At 40.2% G+C, this 18,217-nt stretch overlaps 1 protein-coding gene and 1 pseudogene across 4 annotated transcripts in view; one reads left to right on the forward strand and one right to left on the reverse strand.

Moving 5' to 3' along the window:
* Positions 1-16,993, forward strand: part of INTS10 (integrator complex subunit 10) — a 33,843-nt gene extending 16,850 nt beyond the window's left edge. For 2 of the 4 annotated variants that reach the window (XM_010346109.3, XM_074384031.1), the window contains 6 exons: positions 1,780-1,888; positions 7,303-7,382; positions 8,534-8,696; positions 10,682-10,775; positions 14,149-14,226; positions 16,567-16,993. In XM_010346109.3, coding sequence (XP_010344411.1) covers positions 1,780-1,888; positions 7,303-7,382; positions 8,534-8,696; positions 10,682-10,775; positions 14,149-14,226; positions 16,567-16,723 — 681 coding nt within the window. In that variant the 3' untranslated portion in view covers positions 16,724-16,993. Of the gene's footprint in view, positions 1-1,779; positions 1,889-7,302; positions 7,383-8,533; positions 8,697-10,681; positions 10,776-13,171; positions 13,292-14,148; positions 14,227-16,566 lie in introns of all 4 variants that reach the window. The other 2 variants (XM_074384030.1, XM_074384029.1) reach the window with 2 other exon arrangements.
* LOC120360631 (U2 spliceosomal RNA) lies at positions 3,096-3,264 on the reverse strand (annotated as a pseudogene).
* Positions 16,994-18,217: the final 1,224 nt, after the last annotated feature.

The raw sequence follows: 18,217 nt of genomic DNA on the forward strand, positions 1-18,217 counted from the left end.
TGGTCTTTGCTTTCTATTATACTGCTTTCATCACTCCACTGAATTGAAGTACTGGCTTTCTTGGTGCTCAGTGTTGAACCCCGCTGTTGGGTGAGGAGTAAAAGTAGGGTGTGGGGAATATGGGATCCCTGCCTTCAGGGGCATATGGTTTGAGTTAGGGAAAAAAGTATAAGGTATAAGTCAATTAAAAAACAAATATTAATTGGTAGGCCTCAGTCATAAGTACAATAGGCATTCAGGGAGGGGTGCTTTCTTTGTTGGGTCCAAAGAGTCAAGGAAAGATTTATGGAAAAGATTGGCTGGAGATGGGCATTGAGAATGGCAGCTCATAGCTCTGGAGTCCAAGGCTTGGCTAGCTCTGTGACGTTGTCAGGTTACCTCACCCAGGCCTATCCAACTCCAGCGTTCAAGTTCTCAGCTCCCAGGCTGCCTGTCTCTAAACTAAGTTTCACAACCCTGTGGGCATAGGTGGGTTCTAGAGGTGCCAAAATATGGATCCTGTAGCCTTTGGGGCGGTCAGCCATGACCTAGGGCTGCTGGGGCCACCCAGGGTCAACTGCTGCCAACCCTGATCAGCCTCACACAGATTACTTTCAGGGTGTGCCACAATGTGAAAAGAGTTGGGAAGCATGGGTTTAAAGCTCCACTTCCGGGGGTTGAACAGTAAGAACACATGGACACAGGGAGGGGAGCATCATACACTGGGTCCTCTTGGGGGGTTGGGGAAAAGGAGAGAGGGGCCTGTTGGGGGGTGCGGACAAGGAGAGAGAGCATTAGGACAAATACCTAATATATGCAGGGCTTAGAACCTAGATGACAGGTTGATAGATGCAGCAAACCACCACGGCACATGTTTGCATAACACATCAAACGTTTGGCACATGTATCCCTGAACTTAAAGAAAAAAAAATTACCTGGAGACCCAGAGAAGTCTCTGGCCTTTTGTATAAAAGGAAAAAAAAAAAAAAGAAGCTCCACTTTGTTATCTGGCAAATGGAAATAGCAAAAGGGTTTGCTGACACAGAAAAGGCCCATTGCATGAAACTGATTGTTGTTAGAATCGGAGTAGGTAGCGAGGGAGTGGTGATACCGAGCGTCTGGATCAAGGCCGGCCTGCACAGAGGCAGTCGAGGCTCCTCTCCTCCACCAGTACTGCATCCGTCCAGCATCTCATCTGTGTCCCAGACCAAACCTCTGGACCTCAGGCAAATCACCTAAACCCATACACAGCCCTTCCCCCTGTCTTTCTCTCCTGCTCTAAAGGCCTCTTTTCTGCATTCCAAATCCTTCTTCTCTTTAAAGCTTAGAACAAGATAACCTACCTGCCTGAAGCTTTTCCTGCTAGTTTCACCTGTGTGTCTTTTCACCTGTGTTTTAGGTTATACCCCTTAGACTTCTGCTACATATTTTATTGTTAGTTTTTCTATGCAGTGTATTAGTCAGTGTCTTTTGGGCAGGGACATCTTTTCTTTTGGCTGCTGCTGTGCTGTTGAACACCTCAGTACTCAATGCTTGGTTAATTTTTAAGTTTTGTTTTTTAATAGCAAAGAATGGGTTATTGTTCCCTCAAAGGTCTAGTACATAGATTCTTATTGTTCACTGTTGAGCAAGTAATGATCTGTATTCACTGTAGAGCAAGTAGTGACCACATAGAGATGGAAATAGAGACCTCCATGTACACATTGTCTGACTGTATGCTGCAAATATTTTGGTACTTTGTTTATTTGATTTCAGTTCAGAAAGCTTCAAGTTAGTCCCTTTTGGTCTTTTCTACTTTAGATGACATGTGAAAAAGTCCTCGATCTGATGTGCTACATGGTACTCCCCATTCAAGATGGAGGCAAATCCCAGGAGGAACCCACAAAAATAAAGCCTAAATTTAGAAAAGGTACAGTGACATGTTTTATTATGATTTTGTAAAAATAGCGTAAAAGCCAGGCACGATGACTGACACAATCTCAGCTACCTGGCGGTTGAGGCAGGAGGATCGCTTGAGCCCAGGAGTTTGAGACCAGCCTGGGCAACATAGGGAGATCCCATCTCTTAAAAAAATTTTAAAAGAAAAATAGTTGTAGGACCCCAGGCTGAACAATGTTTTACAGTTCCTAAGGACATAATACTGCCGCAGGGCTTGCCAAAAATTTTATAAAAAGTTAATCCCTTTCCAAGTTTTTCCTTGGCTCTGATTTCATGAGCAGCTGTAAATGTCTTACTTCTAAAGCTGTGTTCACTTCCTGAGTTTGTTATCTCTTTGACGAATTTCAGTGAATTCTTCTTCCTATCTTTACAATGCTAGGAAAATGTGTAGATGATTAATTAGGGGGTATCTGTCAGCACATCCCTTTGAAACCATTCTGAGCTTCAGCTCAAGCTTCATATTGCTTGAAAAGTGAAATGTACAACTGATGTACGTTTTTTAGAAAAAGATACATAAATTAAACCTGAAGAAAATAGATGACTGGAAAGAGTAATGCTAAGAGCAGAAATCAATGAAATAGAAAACAAAATAGAGAATATTAATAACACTAGAAGGTTTTTTGGAAAAATATATAAAATTGATAACCCCCTAACAAGATCAATCAGGAGGAAAGTGAACGTAAATTACCAATATCAGAAATAAAAAAGGGGATGTCACTACAGATCCTACTGAAATCAAAAGGCCAATAAAAGAATACATTATGAAAAGCTTTATGCCAATAAACTCAGCAACTTAGATACAATGAAAAAGTTTCTTAAAAACACAGTTTACCAAAATTGACACAAAAATGAAATAGAAAATCAGAATGTTCTGCTGGGAACAGTGGCTCACACCTGTAATCCCAGCATTTTGGGAGGCCAAGGTAGGCAGATCATTTGAGCCTATAAGTTGGAGACCAGCCTGGGGAACATGGTGAAATGCCGTCTCTACTAAAAATACAAAAATTAGCTGGGTGTGCTGTAGTCTCAGCTACTCTGGAGGCTGGGGTGGGAAAAGCATTTGAACCTGGGAGGCAGAGGTTGCAGTGAGACAAGATCACAGCACGGCACTGGTAGACTGGGCAACAAAGCAAGACACTGTTGAAAGAAAGAAAGAAAGAGACAGAGAAACAGAGAGAGAATGTTCCTTTAGCTATTAAAGAAATTAAATTTGTTATCAAAAACCTTCCACAAAGAATTCAGGTCCAAATTTCTTCATTGGTGAATTCTATCAAGAATTTAGGAAGAAATAGTGCCAATTCTACACAAATTCTTCACTTGATCTTAGCCAAAAGGCCGAGAAGCGATCTACACAAGTTCTTACCAGAAAATAGAGGAAGATTCCTAATTCATTTTTTTAAGGCCGACACAATAACCCTGATAGCAAAACCAAGCAAGAGCATCACAAGAAAATAACTTTAAAGGCCAGTATCTTTCATGAACTATCATAGGTGCCAAATCCTTAACAAAATATTAGCAAACTGAATACAGCAATATAGAAGGACAATATATTATGACCAAGTATTCCAGGAATGCATAGGTGTTTGAACATATAAAAATCAGTGCAATTCACTTCATTAGCAGATAGAAGGAGAAAAATCATGACTGTCTTAGTCGATTCAGACAGAATTCAACATCACTTCATGATAACAAAAATCTTAGCAAACTAGGAATAGAAGGAAACTATTTTTTAACATCAAACTTAACTGTGAAATATTGAATGCTTTTTCCCACTAAGATTAGAAACTGTACAAGGATGTCTGCTCTCACTACTTCTGTTCAATATTCTGGAAATTCTAGACAGTACAGCAGGCAAGAAAAGTGAATAAAGGCATAAAGATTTAAAAGACTATTCACAGATATGGCTACCTTTATTCACAGTTACATGTTTTGGCCGGCCATGATAACTTAACGCCCGTAATCAAGCACTTTGGGAGACTGAAGCAAGAGGATCGCTTGAGTCTAGGAGCTCAAACCACCGTGGGCAACAAAGTGAGATCCTATCTCTACAAAAAATTTAAAAATTAGCCAGGCTTAGTGGTGTACACCTGTAGTTTCAGCTACCCTCTACAGGCTGCGGCAGGAGGACTGCTTGAGCCTAGGAGGTCAAGGCTATGGTGAGCCATGATTACGTCATTTTACTCCAGCCTGGCAACAGAGAAAGATTTCTCTGTCTCAAGAAACCAACACAGTTACATATTTGGCTATGTAGAAAACTTGAGGGAATCTGACAAGTTCCCAAGGCCAGGCGTGGTGGCTCACGCCTCTGATCCCAGCACCTTGGGAGGCCAAGGCAGGAGGATCACTTGCGACCAGAAATTTTAGACAAGCCTGGCCAACATAGTAAAACCCCATCTCTACTAAAAATACAAAAATTAGCCAGGTGTAGTGGCACACACCTTTAATCCCAGTTACTCAGGAGGTTGAGGTGGGAGAATCACTTGAATCTGGGAGGCGGAGATTTCAGTGAGCCAAGATTGCTCCACTGCACTCCAGCCTAGGCGACAGAGTAAGACCTTGTCTCCAAAAAGAAAAAAAAAATTTCCAAGACACTTTAATATATAAAAAACTCAGTTCAATTTATATGCTATTAATAAGCAGTTAGAAAATGATTTTTTTAAGATAGCGTTTCTAATAGCATCAAAAGAACCATAAAATATTAGAGGTAAATTTAACGAAAAATGTGCAAAACGTCCACTTTGAATACCACAAAACATTTCTGAGAAAAATTAAAGATTTCTGAAAATGGACAGATCATGTTTCTAGATCAGAAGATTCAATTATTATTATGGTGCCAGTTCTTCCCTAACGTATCTATAGATTAGATACAATTTCAACCAAAATTATAGCAGACTTTATGATTTTTGGAGGTTTTTTGGTAGAAGTTCACAAAGTGATTCTAAAATGTCAGTGAAAATATTACATAATCTAGAACAGTCAACACAGTTTTAAAAAAGACACAAGTGACTTATACTGCATGATAACAAGATTTAATATACAAGCATAATAATCAAGACAGTTGACAAAATATTAATATAAGAATGGAGAATCCAGAAATAGACCTGCATATTGATCAAATGATTTTCATTGAAGGCATCAAAGTAATTCAATAGAGAAAGGAAAGACTTTTCAACGAATTCTGCTAGAGCAGATTACTTTGTATATGTTTTAACTTTTCTATAACAAATGGTTAAAAAAAAAATCTAGCCCAGGCTTCTTCGAAAATTAAGTATTTCTGCACAACAGAAAGTTTGTGGTTGAAACTCATGACCCTGTAGATGAAGACTCACAGCTTGAGAAACACTAATCTCAGGTGTACGAGTACGAGGCAAGGTTTGTAATTATTAGATAATGACATGTTCAACTGGGTAGTGCTGACTTAATTTCCATGACTTTATACACCTTCCAGAAACCAATTAGGTGGATAAGAGTGACCTAGCTGACGTCAAGACTTATTTCCAAGTTTTAGTAATTAAGACAGGGTAGTATTGGCACAGGGATTGACCAGTGGAACAGCATAGAAAACTGAGAAATAGATGACATTAAAATTCAGTGGGGGAAGAATGAATTTATTCAGTAAGTGGTACTAGAGCAGTTTATTTTCCAAATGTAAAAAATGACAATAAAATAATAAGATTCCCCCTCCTTCACACTACATAGACATCCTCTAAATTTTAAGGTTGAAATGTGAAAGCAAAAACTCCAAAACTTCTGAACTTTTAGAAGAAAATTTAAAAATAGATTAGTAAATTTGATCACATTAAAATTAAAATACCAACAACAGCTATTACAGTCAAAGTGAAAATATAAGCCACAGACCGCCAGAAAATTCTCTATCACATAGAATCAACAAAAACTTAGTATCCAGAGTTTTGAAAGAGCCCCTTCAGACCAATTGGAAGCAATTAATCAACCCCCGTAGAAAAATAGGCAAAGGACAGGAACAACACATTCACAGGAACAGAAATCCAAATGGCCAAAAACTACTTGAAAAGATTCTCAACCTTTAGTCATATGGGCAATTCAGATTAAAACAGTAACCTACCATTTCACACACATCAGAATGCAAAAATTGAAGAGATAATGACCGTTAGGATGTGAAGGAACACAGTGCCCATGTGCTTCTGGAAGGTGTACAAAGTCATGCAACCATTCTGGAAACCAACTTCACATTAATTACCTAATTATTATGTATACCTCACCTCCTGGTTATATACCTTAGATTAATGTTTTTCAAGCTATGATCTTCATTCACTGGGTCATGAGTTTCAACCCCAATTTTTCTTTTACAATGAGATAGGATTTAATAATATTTTTAAAAGACATCTCAGATAAGAAGAGAGACTATTATTTAATGCACCTTTTGTTTTGGATATATCACATTATGTAAGTGTGTACAGGATCCCATGTAAAAAGTGTATTTATTTCTTGCCACTTGCCTGTGAGTAGAGAAAGATAGCAACCATCAAGAACACAGACCATAAAGAAAAGATTGGGATCTTGCTTTGAAAGCCATTGCTTATAGTTATTTCCATAATGTACAAGAATATGTAAGAATGTATATTTAACACTGTAATAGTGAAAAATTGGAAATGTCAACCTCCACCATAAAAAGATTGGATGCATCATTTACGGTATATGTAGACAACAGAATACTATGTAACACTGAAAATGAATGAACGGGAGCTACATGTATTGATATTGACCAGTTGATAAATCTGAACCACATGAAGTTGAGTAGACAAAGCAATTTGCAGAAGAAAATACATACACTATGACACTATTTATATAGTAGACTGAAAGCATGCAAAACACTCCAGTGTTGTTTATAAATACAAACTTCTGCGGTAGAAGTGTGTAATATTCACAGGAATGACCACCACTGCCTTCAGAATTATGGCTACCTCTGGGCTGGAAGAGAATGGGATCACGGAAGGATACACAATAGGCTTTGACTGATTTTGTGATCATTTATATTAGAATTGTTTAAAATTAAAATACTAACATTTCAAGAAGCTGAGTGGTAAGCACACCAGTGTTTATCATAGTCTCTCTATATAATTTTCTGTATATTTAAAATATTTTATCATTAAAAGTATTTAAACAAATTTAGGAAAGAATATCGATAAATGAAATCTAGAGACTGTCAAAAGCCAATTTCACCATCATAAAGCATAACTGTGTTTCAACTATAACTGAATTCATGTGACAATTGTGTATCCTTTTGTTTTCTTGTTTTTGTTTTGTTTTTTTTTTTTTAAATGAAAACTTCGTAAACATTTGCCTTTCAAAGCCATTTTCTTTGATAATAATGGACATTAACGTAACATTGTGGACTTCTGTTAGGTTTGGATCTGAAACTCCTGCCTTGTACCAGCAAGGCTATCATGCCATACTGCCTGCATTTAATGTTAGCCTGTTTTAAGGTAAGCTTAAACTTGATGAGCTTGAAAAAAAATTAATTTCAAATATTACTCTTACGACTTGAAAACGTCAGAGCCTTGTTAAGGATTGTTAGTTTAATACTTTCAAGGGCAGGCCAGTACACTTGGAAAAGCTTATGGACTAGTAATTAACAAATCTTAATTAAATAGTGACTGCACTAGGCAAAGAGAAGTAGGAAATTCTCCCCATCCTCGAAAAGTGTGATAGTGGGACAGATATGCAAATAACCTGTACTGTTACAGTGTTCGGTAAATATTTTATGAATATAAATATATTACCTACAAAGAAAGAGAATACAGATTGCAGTTGTGTTCACAGAGGGATCATGAGTTTGTCATTGTAAAGATATGCTAGATGAAGCATGTTAGGTGTTAAGATCAACACCAGTAACAACCCAGCAGTGCTGGGAAAGTTCCAGGACTTGAAAGAACACCAGGGCCCTTGGCTGCAGGTAGAGAGCAGAGCCTTAGAGCAGGGAGGCTTCATTGTTTCAAGGTTTGTTGGCCAGAGTAAAACATTGGGTCTCCACTTTAGTGCAGTAACTCCCAAACTTAACTCATCATCCCTATCACTTGGGACAACAGAAAAAATGTAAAATGTGATTTTATGCTTAATCGCTCATTTAAAACAAAACCTCCTTTGAGCATTTCTCTAGTTCACGCTAGTACTTATTTCCTTGTAGCTCACTGCCTTTCTTTCTCCCCAATCCCATGTTCTCTCTGAATAGTTCTCTCCCGGATGGCTCTTGCCCACCTTCTGCTCCCGTCTGCTTCCCTTCAAAGAAATCTCCAGATTCATTTCTCCGTTACACAGGATGAATCAATGTTCTCTACCCATATGCAAAAGCTTCAGGCCCACCTGTATCTAACTCCCATCTACATACACTGCCAGCGGCTGTGCACAGCCCAAAGGGAGCCTGAGGCTTCTATCCAAAGATGGTTAGAATCCACCCTCCCCAGAAGGCAGCTGCGGTGTTTACCAGCCATTTCGTTAAGACTTTGTTTCCTTCTTACTCTAATGACCTTTATCACACATTTGCATATACATGTTTTCAGAAAGTGATGTTTGGTGTATTTCAGATAACCCTGTGACTTCCTTTTCCTTCTGTTTTGTATAAATCTTTGTCCTGCAGCTTAGAGCTTTCACAGACAACAGAGACGACATGGCACTGGGGCATGTGATTGTGTTGCTTCAGCAAGAGTGGCCACGAGGCGAGAACCTTTTCCTGAAAGCTGTCAATAAAATTTGCCAACAAGGAAATTTCCAATATGAGAATTTTTTCAATTACGTTACAAGTATCCTTTTTTCTTGTTTAAGCATAACACATTCTAATTTTCTTTAGAATGAATGCATGTTCAAAAATGAATGAACCATTCTGGATAGAAATAATGATTTTTACTATTTTGGGGGGAAGAGAAGGAATGGGGATTAAAACTGGGCCTGTGGCAGTTGATCTTGTGAAAGTTGTAAAAGACATGATTCAAGAATTAGGAATCTCACAACCCTCTTCCATCCACTGCTAGCTGGCTTCTAAGAAGGCCAAGATGCCTACAGTAATAGCCTACAGGTTGCTGATAGGTCCAGCTTGGCCGGTTTAGCCATGGATATAATATTAACAGTTCCTCTTCTTCCATCTTATCAAAAGCATGCCTCCTGTGGCCTCTCGGGACAGTGGCTGTGCCCTGCAATCTCTTGTTAGGGCACCCTGCCACAGCTGTCTTACCTCCCAGTGAGTATCCACCAAAGATGCTGCCCAGCCCAAGAGCTGCTTCTAATGTTAGGTTAATGCTCTACTTCACACTGTTTATTAGGGAAAGACCTTTGAATTAAAGGTATTTATCAGTTTGAGTGTTTTTACTTCATTGCTTATCTAACCAATTATTTTTGAACTGCAAGGAATATAAATGATATTCTTGTTCAGGTGCTCACAGCAATAGTTTTTATTTTTTTATTTAATCTTTTTAATTTTTTATTTTGAGACAGAGTCTCGCTCCGTCATCAGGCTGGAGTGTAGTGGCATAATCTGGGCTCACTGCAACCTCCACCTCCCAAGTTCAAGTGATTCTCCTGCCTCAGCCTCCCAAGTAGCTGGGACTTCAGGCCCACACCACCACACCCTGCTAATTTTTGTATTTTTAGTAGAGACAGGATTTCACCATGTTGGCCAGGATGGTGACTTTGTGATCTACCTGCCTTGGTCTCCCAAAGTGCTGGGATTACAGGTGTACACCACCGCACGTGGCCAGTTTTTATATTTTTAGAGTCAGGGTCTTGCTGTGTCACCCAGGCTCACATATGATGGCATGATCATAGCACACTGCAGCCTCAGACTCCTGGGCTCAAGAGACCTCCTGCCTTAACCTTCTGAGTAGCTAGGACTACAGGCATGCACTACCCTGCCAGACCAAAATAATAGTTTTTAACCTTTTTTAGGACAGGTATCTTTTGAGAATCTGATGAAAGTTACATATTTTTTCACTAGAAAAACGCATATATGAATGTCATCGACATTTTGCATAAAATTTGGGTGACTCGCAGAAGCTTCCTCCCCTGATGCATCTAAAAATCCTTGCACCCCAGCTGTGAAGAAGTAATCATTTTATTTTTATGAATTTCATGTTCTATAACACCAAATGATCCTCCCTACTCATGTCATGTCTCTCATTTTTTATTAAGAAAACAAAAAAATTTTGCTCTTGCAACCATGTAGTATTTAATTATCCATATGGAAAACATATCCTCATGCCCTTCAGCCTGGCATGTCTCATGCCAAGAATTATCTGTACAAGGGAGTTTGGTGGATATAGGATTCATGTTTTAGAGGCTGGGTGCAGTGGCTCACACCTATAATTCCAGCACTTTGGGAGGCCGAGGTGGGCAGATCACCTGATGTTAGGAGTTCGAGACCAGCCTTACCAACATGGAGAAACCCTGTCTCTACTAAAAATATAAAATTAGCCTGGCATGGTGGCAGGTGCCTGTAATCCCAGCTACTCAGGAGGCCGAGGCAGGAAAATCGCTCAAACCTGGGAGGCAGAGGTTGTGGTGAGCCCAGACTGTGCCATTGCACTCCAGCCTGAGCAACAAGAACAAAACTCTGTCTTTAAAAAAAAAAAAAAGAATCAGGTTTTGGAATCAGGCAGATCTAGGTTCAAATATGGAGTCTGCAGATAGTGGGATGGTGATGGGCAAGTTATTCAATTGCCAAAACCCCATTTCCTCATCAGAGAGAACTGGAACCATTTTTTTTTACATGTGGTTAACCTGATCTGGCCTGCAGATATTGATATGCTGGAGGAATTTGCCTACTTGAGAACTCAGGAAGGTGGGAAAATTCATCTGGAATTACTACCCAATCAAGGAATGCTGATCAAGTAAGTATGCTCTCTTTTGCTCCTCCACTCTGAGTGCTCACCTTTTGTGTCTTTGTATGAAGTATTTGTAAATGTCTATGCCTATCAAAAATTTTATACAAAGGACTTTGAACCTGGTGTCCATTTTGACAGTCAGTTTGATTCTGGGTACCTTTTGAAAGACTCGCATTTCTTTAACTACATTTCTCAAACACTTTGCTTAAATTGGGGTATTTTTGTCACATTTGCAACTTTTTCACAGACAAAAGCCTCATTCATGATAACTTTTCCTTTAAAAAATTTACAGGGTGATTCTGTAAGTTTCTGATTAGGCACAGAGTGCCTTTAATTAAGAACAGCTGAGTGGCCGGGCGAGGTAGCTCACGCCTGTAATGCCAGCACTTTGGGAGGCGGAGACCAGTGGGTCACCTGAGGCCAGGACTTAGAGACCAGCCTGGCCAACATGGTGAAACTCCGTCTCTACTAAAAATACAAAAAAAAAAAAAAAAAAAAAAAATTTAATCTGGGCATGGTGGCAGGTGCCTCTAATTCCAGCTACTCAGGAGGCTGAGGCAGGAGAACTGGTTAAACCCAGAAGACAGAGGCTGCAGTGAGGCAAGATAGCACCATTGCACTCCGGCCTGGGCAACAAGAGCAAAACTCCGCCTCAAAAAAAAAAAAAAAAACAGCTGTACTTAATTCTGCTGCGTTAGAAAAATTCTTTAGAAAAAACTACAGACTTTTTATTTATAAACTATCTATGAAGCCCTCCTATGCAATCCTCATTACTTACATAGTACGAAGTATTAATAAAATAGCCAGGTGTAGTGCCTCTGAGAACACACCTGTCAAGAAATGATGGTGCCAGTGGTTGGTCTCCATCATCCTCCCCTCACCCGCAGGATGTTACTAAAATTCCGGGTTCGCCCAGATTAAAATGCCAAATTAGTGACCATTTATGATTTTTAAATAGCTCATAAATCCTGCTTCTCTCCTTCAATCCTCATTGTAGTTTGGGTAATATATCCTCTCTGCTGTAAATGCCACGTGAAGTTTTATTTTCATACTTCCTCCTTTGCTTCCTGCACATTCAGTGTGTCTGTAAGTCAGTGTTAGAGTTTCTCCAAGAGACTGAACCCTGAGCGAGAAGAAGGTACTGCTAAAGCTACAAACATTTTTCTTTTTCCCTCAATTGTGGAAGAAACTAGTTTTCAGTTGTTGAAAGCAAAACTACATCTTGTTCTATCTTGATAGTCTTAGAAAAATGTCTAGGGAAAGAAGAAATGTGCATTTTAGATTTCTGTAACCTTAGTAATTTGCTGCATAACAAACATTTCTTTTTATGTCTAGCAGGAATAGGGTCTCGTGGAATCCATTCTCAAGAATGGAAAGATTAAGTTTTATTTTGTTCCCTTCATCTTACTCTTATTAAATTATAAACTTTTAAAATAAAAGAGCAATGCTCTCTTTAAAAATACACGAGCCCTTTCTGCATTGGGTTGCTTAAGCAGGATGGACAAGGACTGGCATCTTCCCATCTCCATTTACTTTTCTAAGATTGTGAATCAAAACTATGGGAAGAATAACTGTGTTGTTCCAAATATTCTTAACAGTGTTTGGGGATAAAGATTACCTTTGGATACGGGAGCCCAGGTAACCCCTTTTGTATTGTGATTTGTTTTCTAGACTTTGAAACTGGATATACAGATACACCCTGAATAAAGCTGTTTAGTTAATTTTCATCAGGAGTTACCATACGAATTAATACAGAGACAGCCAAAGTGGTACCCAAGTTTGTGTAGATAGGATTAAACCTACAGATGACTATCACTTTACCTAGATAATGCTGAACTGTTTGTGCAAGTGTGAGAGATGGATTGTCAAAAAATCAACAGTTGAACCTCAGTCTTCATTGTACTGAACCATTCTTCTTTTACCAGTTTTTACTGAGCTGAACAGTGACGTAAGTCCATGCAGACAATCCCTAGGATGAGGAATGAGAGCAGGGGAGTGCTGGGTACCAGCTAGTATCACAGGGAAGGGTGTTTGGAACTGTTTGTGTAAAGGACATCCATCATGCACTTCTGACTTGTAAGGAATAACTCTAGGCTCTCCCACGTTGATTGGCATAACCCTTACTTTCTTCTAACTTTCTATAGAAGACAAGCCTCTTAGAAAAGCTGCAGTTTCATCAGTTTGGAAGCGAGAATAAGGATTATTCCCTAGTAATCTGACCTTGTAGGGATTTGGCCAGTCTTCACTGTGTGAATCTCAAGGTTAATTACTTATGCCTAAATGAACATGGTAGAAGCACACTGCTTAAGACAGAGAGCTCTTCCTAACAGAGGAAAGGTTGGAATCTTCATTAAACAATGTCAATTCCTTTTCCCTTTGGGTTCCAAACAAATTGTCTGAAGCCATTCCAGACCTTTTGGGTGGTCCCTCCAGATGAGTAGCAGAGATGTTGTGAGCATGTGCACTCCTCCCCGGGGGTAAGGCTGAGTCCGCCTTAGCTGTGGCATCTGGGATGCAAGCAGGTACAGTACCAACATGAGGGCACCCAGTGCTTGACTCAAAGGAGGGAGAAGCTCTTTACTTGTTATACAGATCTTTTGCTCTTAAGTATTTTAAAATAGAATAATGTTTCTATGCTGATACATGCAGTATCTTAGTTGTATTAGAGTGGATTAAAATGAAAAACAATGTCCTACTTATACTCTGAATAGGGTCAATGATAATGTTCAATGAGGTGATCACCAGCTAATACACTAAATCTTTGTTGTTACAGAATTCCGCACAGCCATGGGTCCCGGACTCTTATTTTCCCCTCAACTGTTCTCAATACGTTTTTGAAATTCAAACTCGCCCTTTTTTTTTTTTTTTTTTTTTTTTTTAATCAAAAACTTTGCCAGACCCTTTAATCCTCTTGGAAAGTCCTCTCCAGTGGGGCTGCAGTCCTGTTAAAGGTGGTTACCAGACATCACCAGGCTGAATGCTGGGACTGGGACACTATGAGAAACGTGGAAAGCAAAGAGGCTGGCTTTGAAAATGTGTCTTCACAAAGGCTGCCCCTGCCCCCTATTGCCATTCAGCTACATTCCATCGTCCTCTTCCTCCCTGACCACTTTTTATACCACATCACAGGGGGGCTGAGCTCTGGGACCAGGAACTGAGACGACTCTGGACATGCACCAGCAGCAGCAGGTGCAGTGAGGGCTGGCTAGCTTCTCCCCAGTCTCCTTAAACACCCAGCCATGGCCAGGGGCTTGTTGAGGTTAACAAGTTTCTGTTTAGTCTGCTTCCAGTCTTGTGTATTTTCTCTGGAGTGTTGTTTTTGCAGTGCAGGGTGAGTCGGTGTGGGTGTTTGAATGCTGCTGTTTGCTGTTTTTTTAAGGCCTTCTAGCCCTCCCATGGGGTTGCTACAGCAGGAATTCTTACCTGTGCTTCAGCCCAGCATACAGACTGCTGACAGGTACCAAGTGGAATAAACGCCCGCTCATAGTGTGCTGTTTGTCAACATGTTCACTGCCCATGGTTCTCAGCTCTTTGTTCCTCAGTGCTCTTTTTCATGCTTTATTTATTTTTTACTTTGTTCTGCATTTTGGCAAACCATCTGGTTGTAATATTGTAACATTTCTTATTTTTATCCATAAGTTGCCAGTGTGTTTGTGTTCGATTTAAAAATCATTATGGATCTGGAAAAAAAAATGAAAGCTATGTAAAACTGTATTCAATTCAGTGCACATTAGCTCAGGTGCACTGTGATTCTCTTTTGACAAAACCTTAAGGCTTTCAGTCATATATAAAGATGCTGACGTTTATTTTAAGTACATTTTTATTTGTGGATATTCATATGAGTGACCAGTCATTATGGTCCTATTAGCAATTCGTTGCCTGGGATCTAAATAGGCATGAGTATGGTTTCTTCCTGCTACTGATGTTTTTTTGAGACCTTACCTTTCTGAATTGAAACTATGTGATAGGCTAAAATGTCACATTTATCAGCTGGTTTATCCTTTTCTTAAACCACAAAAGCTTACTAATTCTCTTCTTCATCCAAACACACTGGAGTGCTAGAGGCTCTAATAGAAATATAACTGAGTTGTGCCACTCTTTATATATGGAGATAATACAATTGGACCCTGATCTGCAGGATGTAGCATTTAGTTATTTATTTAAATATAATATTGAGTTATATTTTTAGTGCTTTTAAAAGCAGGGTTTATTAACCAGGCGTGGTGGCACGTGCCTGTAATCCCAGCTACTCGGGAGGCTAAGGCACGAGAGTTGCTTGAACCCAGGAGACAGAGGTTTTAGTGAGCTGAGATCATGCTACTGCACTTCAGCCTGGGTGACAGAGCAAGACACCATTTCCAAAGAAAAAAAGGAGGGTTTGCCTTTAGCTAACTGCAAATGCCAGTAACCTCCACTTGGTCAGAGGGTTGGCCCCGGTTTGAAGTTGCAGCCTGGGACCCAGGGCAGCATAAGTGGTTTACATCAATCCCAGTGGGACCTCACTGACGCTGTGTCCTAACTATGGAGCTACCCACCCAGACTTGACAAGAGAGATTCACAAAGAACTGCACATTTACTCCACGGCACATTTACTCCATGCTGTTTGCCCCGGTAGCTCTTTAAAACATCCATGAGCATCAGAAGATTCTGTAATAGCTTTACTTATGTAACAAAGCTGGATTTTTTTTCCTTCTGTTATTTTACAACTTGGTGACTCCTGTTGTCCTTACTTTATATGATAATTAATATAAGTTTTTTAAAACAGAAACATTTTAGAGTGATTTCAACACTTTTATCTTGCCCAGGGACATAAAAATCTTCAGTTTCAATCCTTATAACTTTGTGCAAGGGAAATTAGACAGCAGGGTGGGAAACAGATGACTTATTTGTCTAAGTCCACCAAATTGCTGAACTAGTAGGTAAAAACTCCCTTCCTCTTAACTGAGTTTTACTCAATTTTTCTTTTCCTTTCTTCACTTTGTTTCTTCTGTTTCCTGGGATTTTATGTGTGATTTCTTTTTCTAAAGCACAACCTTTGAGGCATAGAGACCTTTCTGTCCTGTGTCCCCACCACTCCTTCCACACACTTGCAGGTCTCCCCTGAGTGCCAGACAGCCTATGACCATGTAGTCCATTGCTTCTGGTCCTCAGAGATTCTGCCTCTCTCCTGACCTGTGCCACGTTCTGTTTCGGGACCCCAGCTCCCCCTGCATGAGTCTAGATGAGCACAGCATTTAGAGGAGCTGCCCTATTCTGGTGTCCTGGGGAAAGAGATGTGCTTATGACCCCAGCTGTGCAAGAGCCCTGAACCTTTTCTGGGAGCACCAGCTGCAGGGGCCATGGGAGGAGCTCACTTGCGTGATGGGCTCCTTCGGGTCTCCTTCCTCCTTGCTGCTATTTCTGGAGGGTCTCCTGGCCTGGCTGGACACAAGCCCTTTGTAGCCAGTGTGGACTGGACCCATTTGGCCCTAAGTTACTGAATTGTGTGCCAGTCAGCAGTAGGGAAGCATAACAGAGCTTCCAGGATTCAAAGGCAAAGCAGGTAGCATTTTATTGGACAATTACATGTTTGGAATAATCTTTTATAGAGTGGGCAAGATGTCCGACTAGTCTTAAGTCTTTCTGAAAAGAAAGGGGCTGGAACGTTTGGTTGGTGGCAGCTATTCTTTTGTTCTTTTAAAAATATCTTAACTTATACTTAGATATGGGGCAGGTTTTACTCCTACCCAGGTAGCAGTGATCAGTGATACTGGTGCTGATCCCTGGTCTTTGTCTGTTTCCCTGTCACTGACCTCAGGCACCACACGGTAACTCGAGGCATCACCAAAGGCGTGAAGGAGGACTTTCGCCTGGCCATGGAGCGCCAGGTCTCCCGCTGTGGAGAGAATCTGATGGTGGTTCTGCACAGGTTCTGCATTAATGAGAAGATCTTGCTCCTTCAGACTCTGACCTGAGTGGAGACCTTTCTGCCAGAGACAGCTCGGGGCTGTGTAATTTGAGGTGAAGAGACACAGCCGTAACTGACACAGCACACAGCCGTGGTCATTGTTGCTGTTACAAAGAAGAAAACTATCTGAGTTCTAAGTGCTCGGTTGCTTCAAAGTAGTTCCCAAGAGTCTGAGAAGCTATTTCTATTTTTAAGAGTCAAGTCATTTTTTTTTATAATTTTTGTAAAACAAAAGACTCAATCTGTTTTGTAAATAAAAATCATCCTAAAATTTGAAGTTTTTAAAAATTTCTTTGAATTCTTACAAGTTTTTGAACGGAGGTGCATTTTTCTTCTTTTCTAAGCATATGACAAGGGGAAAAATCCAGCGTAATTGAATTGAGTAATGAATTTTACTAATATGGATACTTGAAAGACATATGTCTTTCATGACCTTAAGATTTTATTTTCCATAGTTAGGCTCTGGTCAGTATTGCATAGCAACATAATATTAGATGTTTTCACTCAGGAAGTCTATTTTTTAGAAATAAGGTCTCACTCTATGCTCAGGTTAGACTGTAGTGGCACAATCAGAACTCACTGCAGCCTCAAACTCCTGAACTCAAGCAATCCTCCTGCCTCAGCCTCCCAAGTAGCTGGGACTACAAGTACACACAACCATGCCCACCTTTTTTTTTTTTTTTTTTCTTTTTAATTTTATATAGAGACAGGGTCTCACTATGTTGCCCAGACTGGTCTCAACCATCTGGCCTCCAGCAATCCTCCCACCTCAGCCTCCTAAAGTATTGAAATTACAGGCAGGAGCCACCATACCTGGCCTTATTTGGGAAGTTTTAACACCGAAAACATTGATGTAAAAAATGAACTTAAGCCTGTCCGCTGTCCACGGACGGTCCCTCTGAAGAAGTGGTGCTCAGGGCTGCTGAAAAGCCCAGGGCAGGAGGTGGAGGCGAGAGGCGAGGTGCGGCACAGACAGCAGCCTCCCCACTGCTGTCTGGCTCCAGGAAGGCCCTGCTGCTGTGCCAGGGCAGCCCACTGGCTTCTACCCGGGAGCTTTGGAGTCAGGTGGCCTTGCATGGCTTTGCATCCTGGCTTTGCCCTGCCCTTTACTTGCTATGTGACCATGGACAAGCTAACTTCTGTGTGCGTCAAGCTCCTTCTCTGAAAACGGAGCGAATGGTCCTTCCCTCGCTGGTTGGTAGAAGGATGAAATGTGGCTCCATGTGAAATGCTTGGGAGAGAGCCTTGAGCGTGGTGAGTCCTGGCCAATATTCGCTGTTAGGTTAATTATTTTTGAATTAGGCTAATTGTATTTTTCTTTTCCTCTTCATGAAATAATATAGCAGACAAACAACAACAAAATTTGTTTCAAGGGAGTATTTAAGAATGAAAGAGCCAAGAAGTTTTACAATTACTTTCCATAAAATGTCTTAGAAATCTTTTCTAAATAAAGATCCTTTTTATAGCTATATTAAAATCAACAAGCTGGTTTAACAAGGGA

This window comes from Saimiri boliviensis, chromosome 13 (genome assembly GCF_048565385.1).
Source record: "Saimiri boliviensis isolate mSaiBol1 chromosome 13, mSaiBol1.pri, whole genome shotgun sequence".
Taxonomy (NCBI): domain Eukaryota; kingdom Metazoa; phylum Chordata; class Mammalia; order Primates; family Cebidae; genus Saimiri; species Saimiri boliviensis.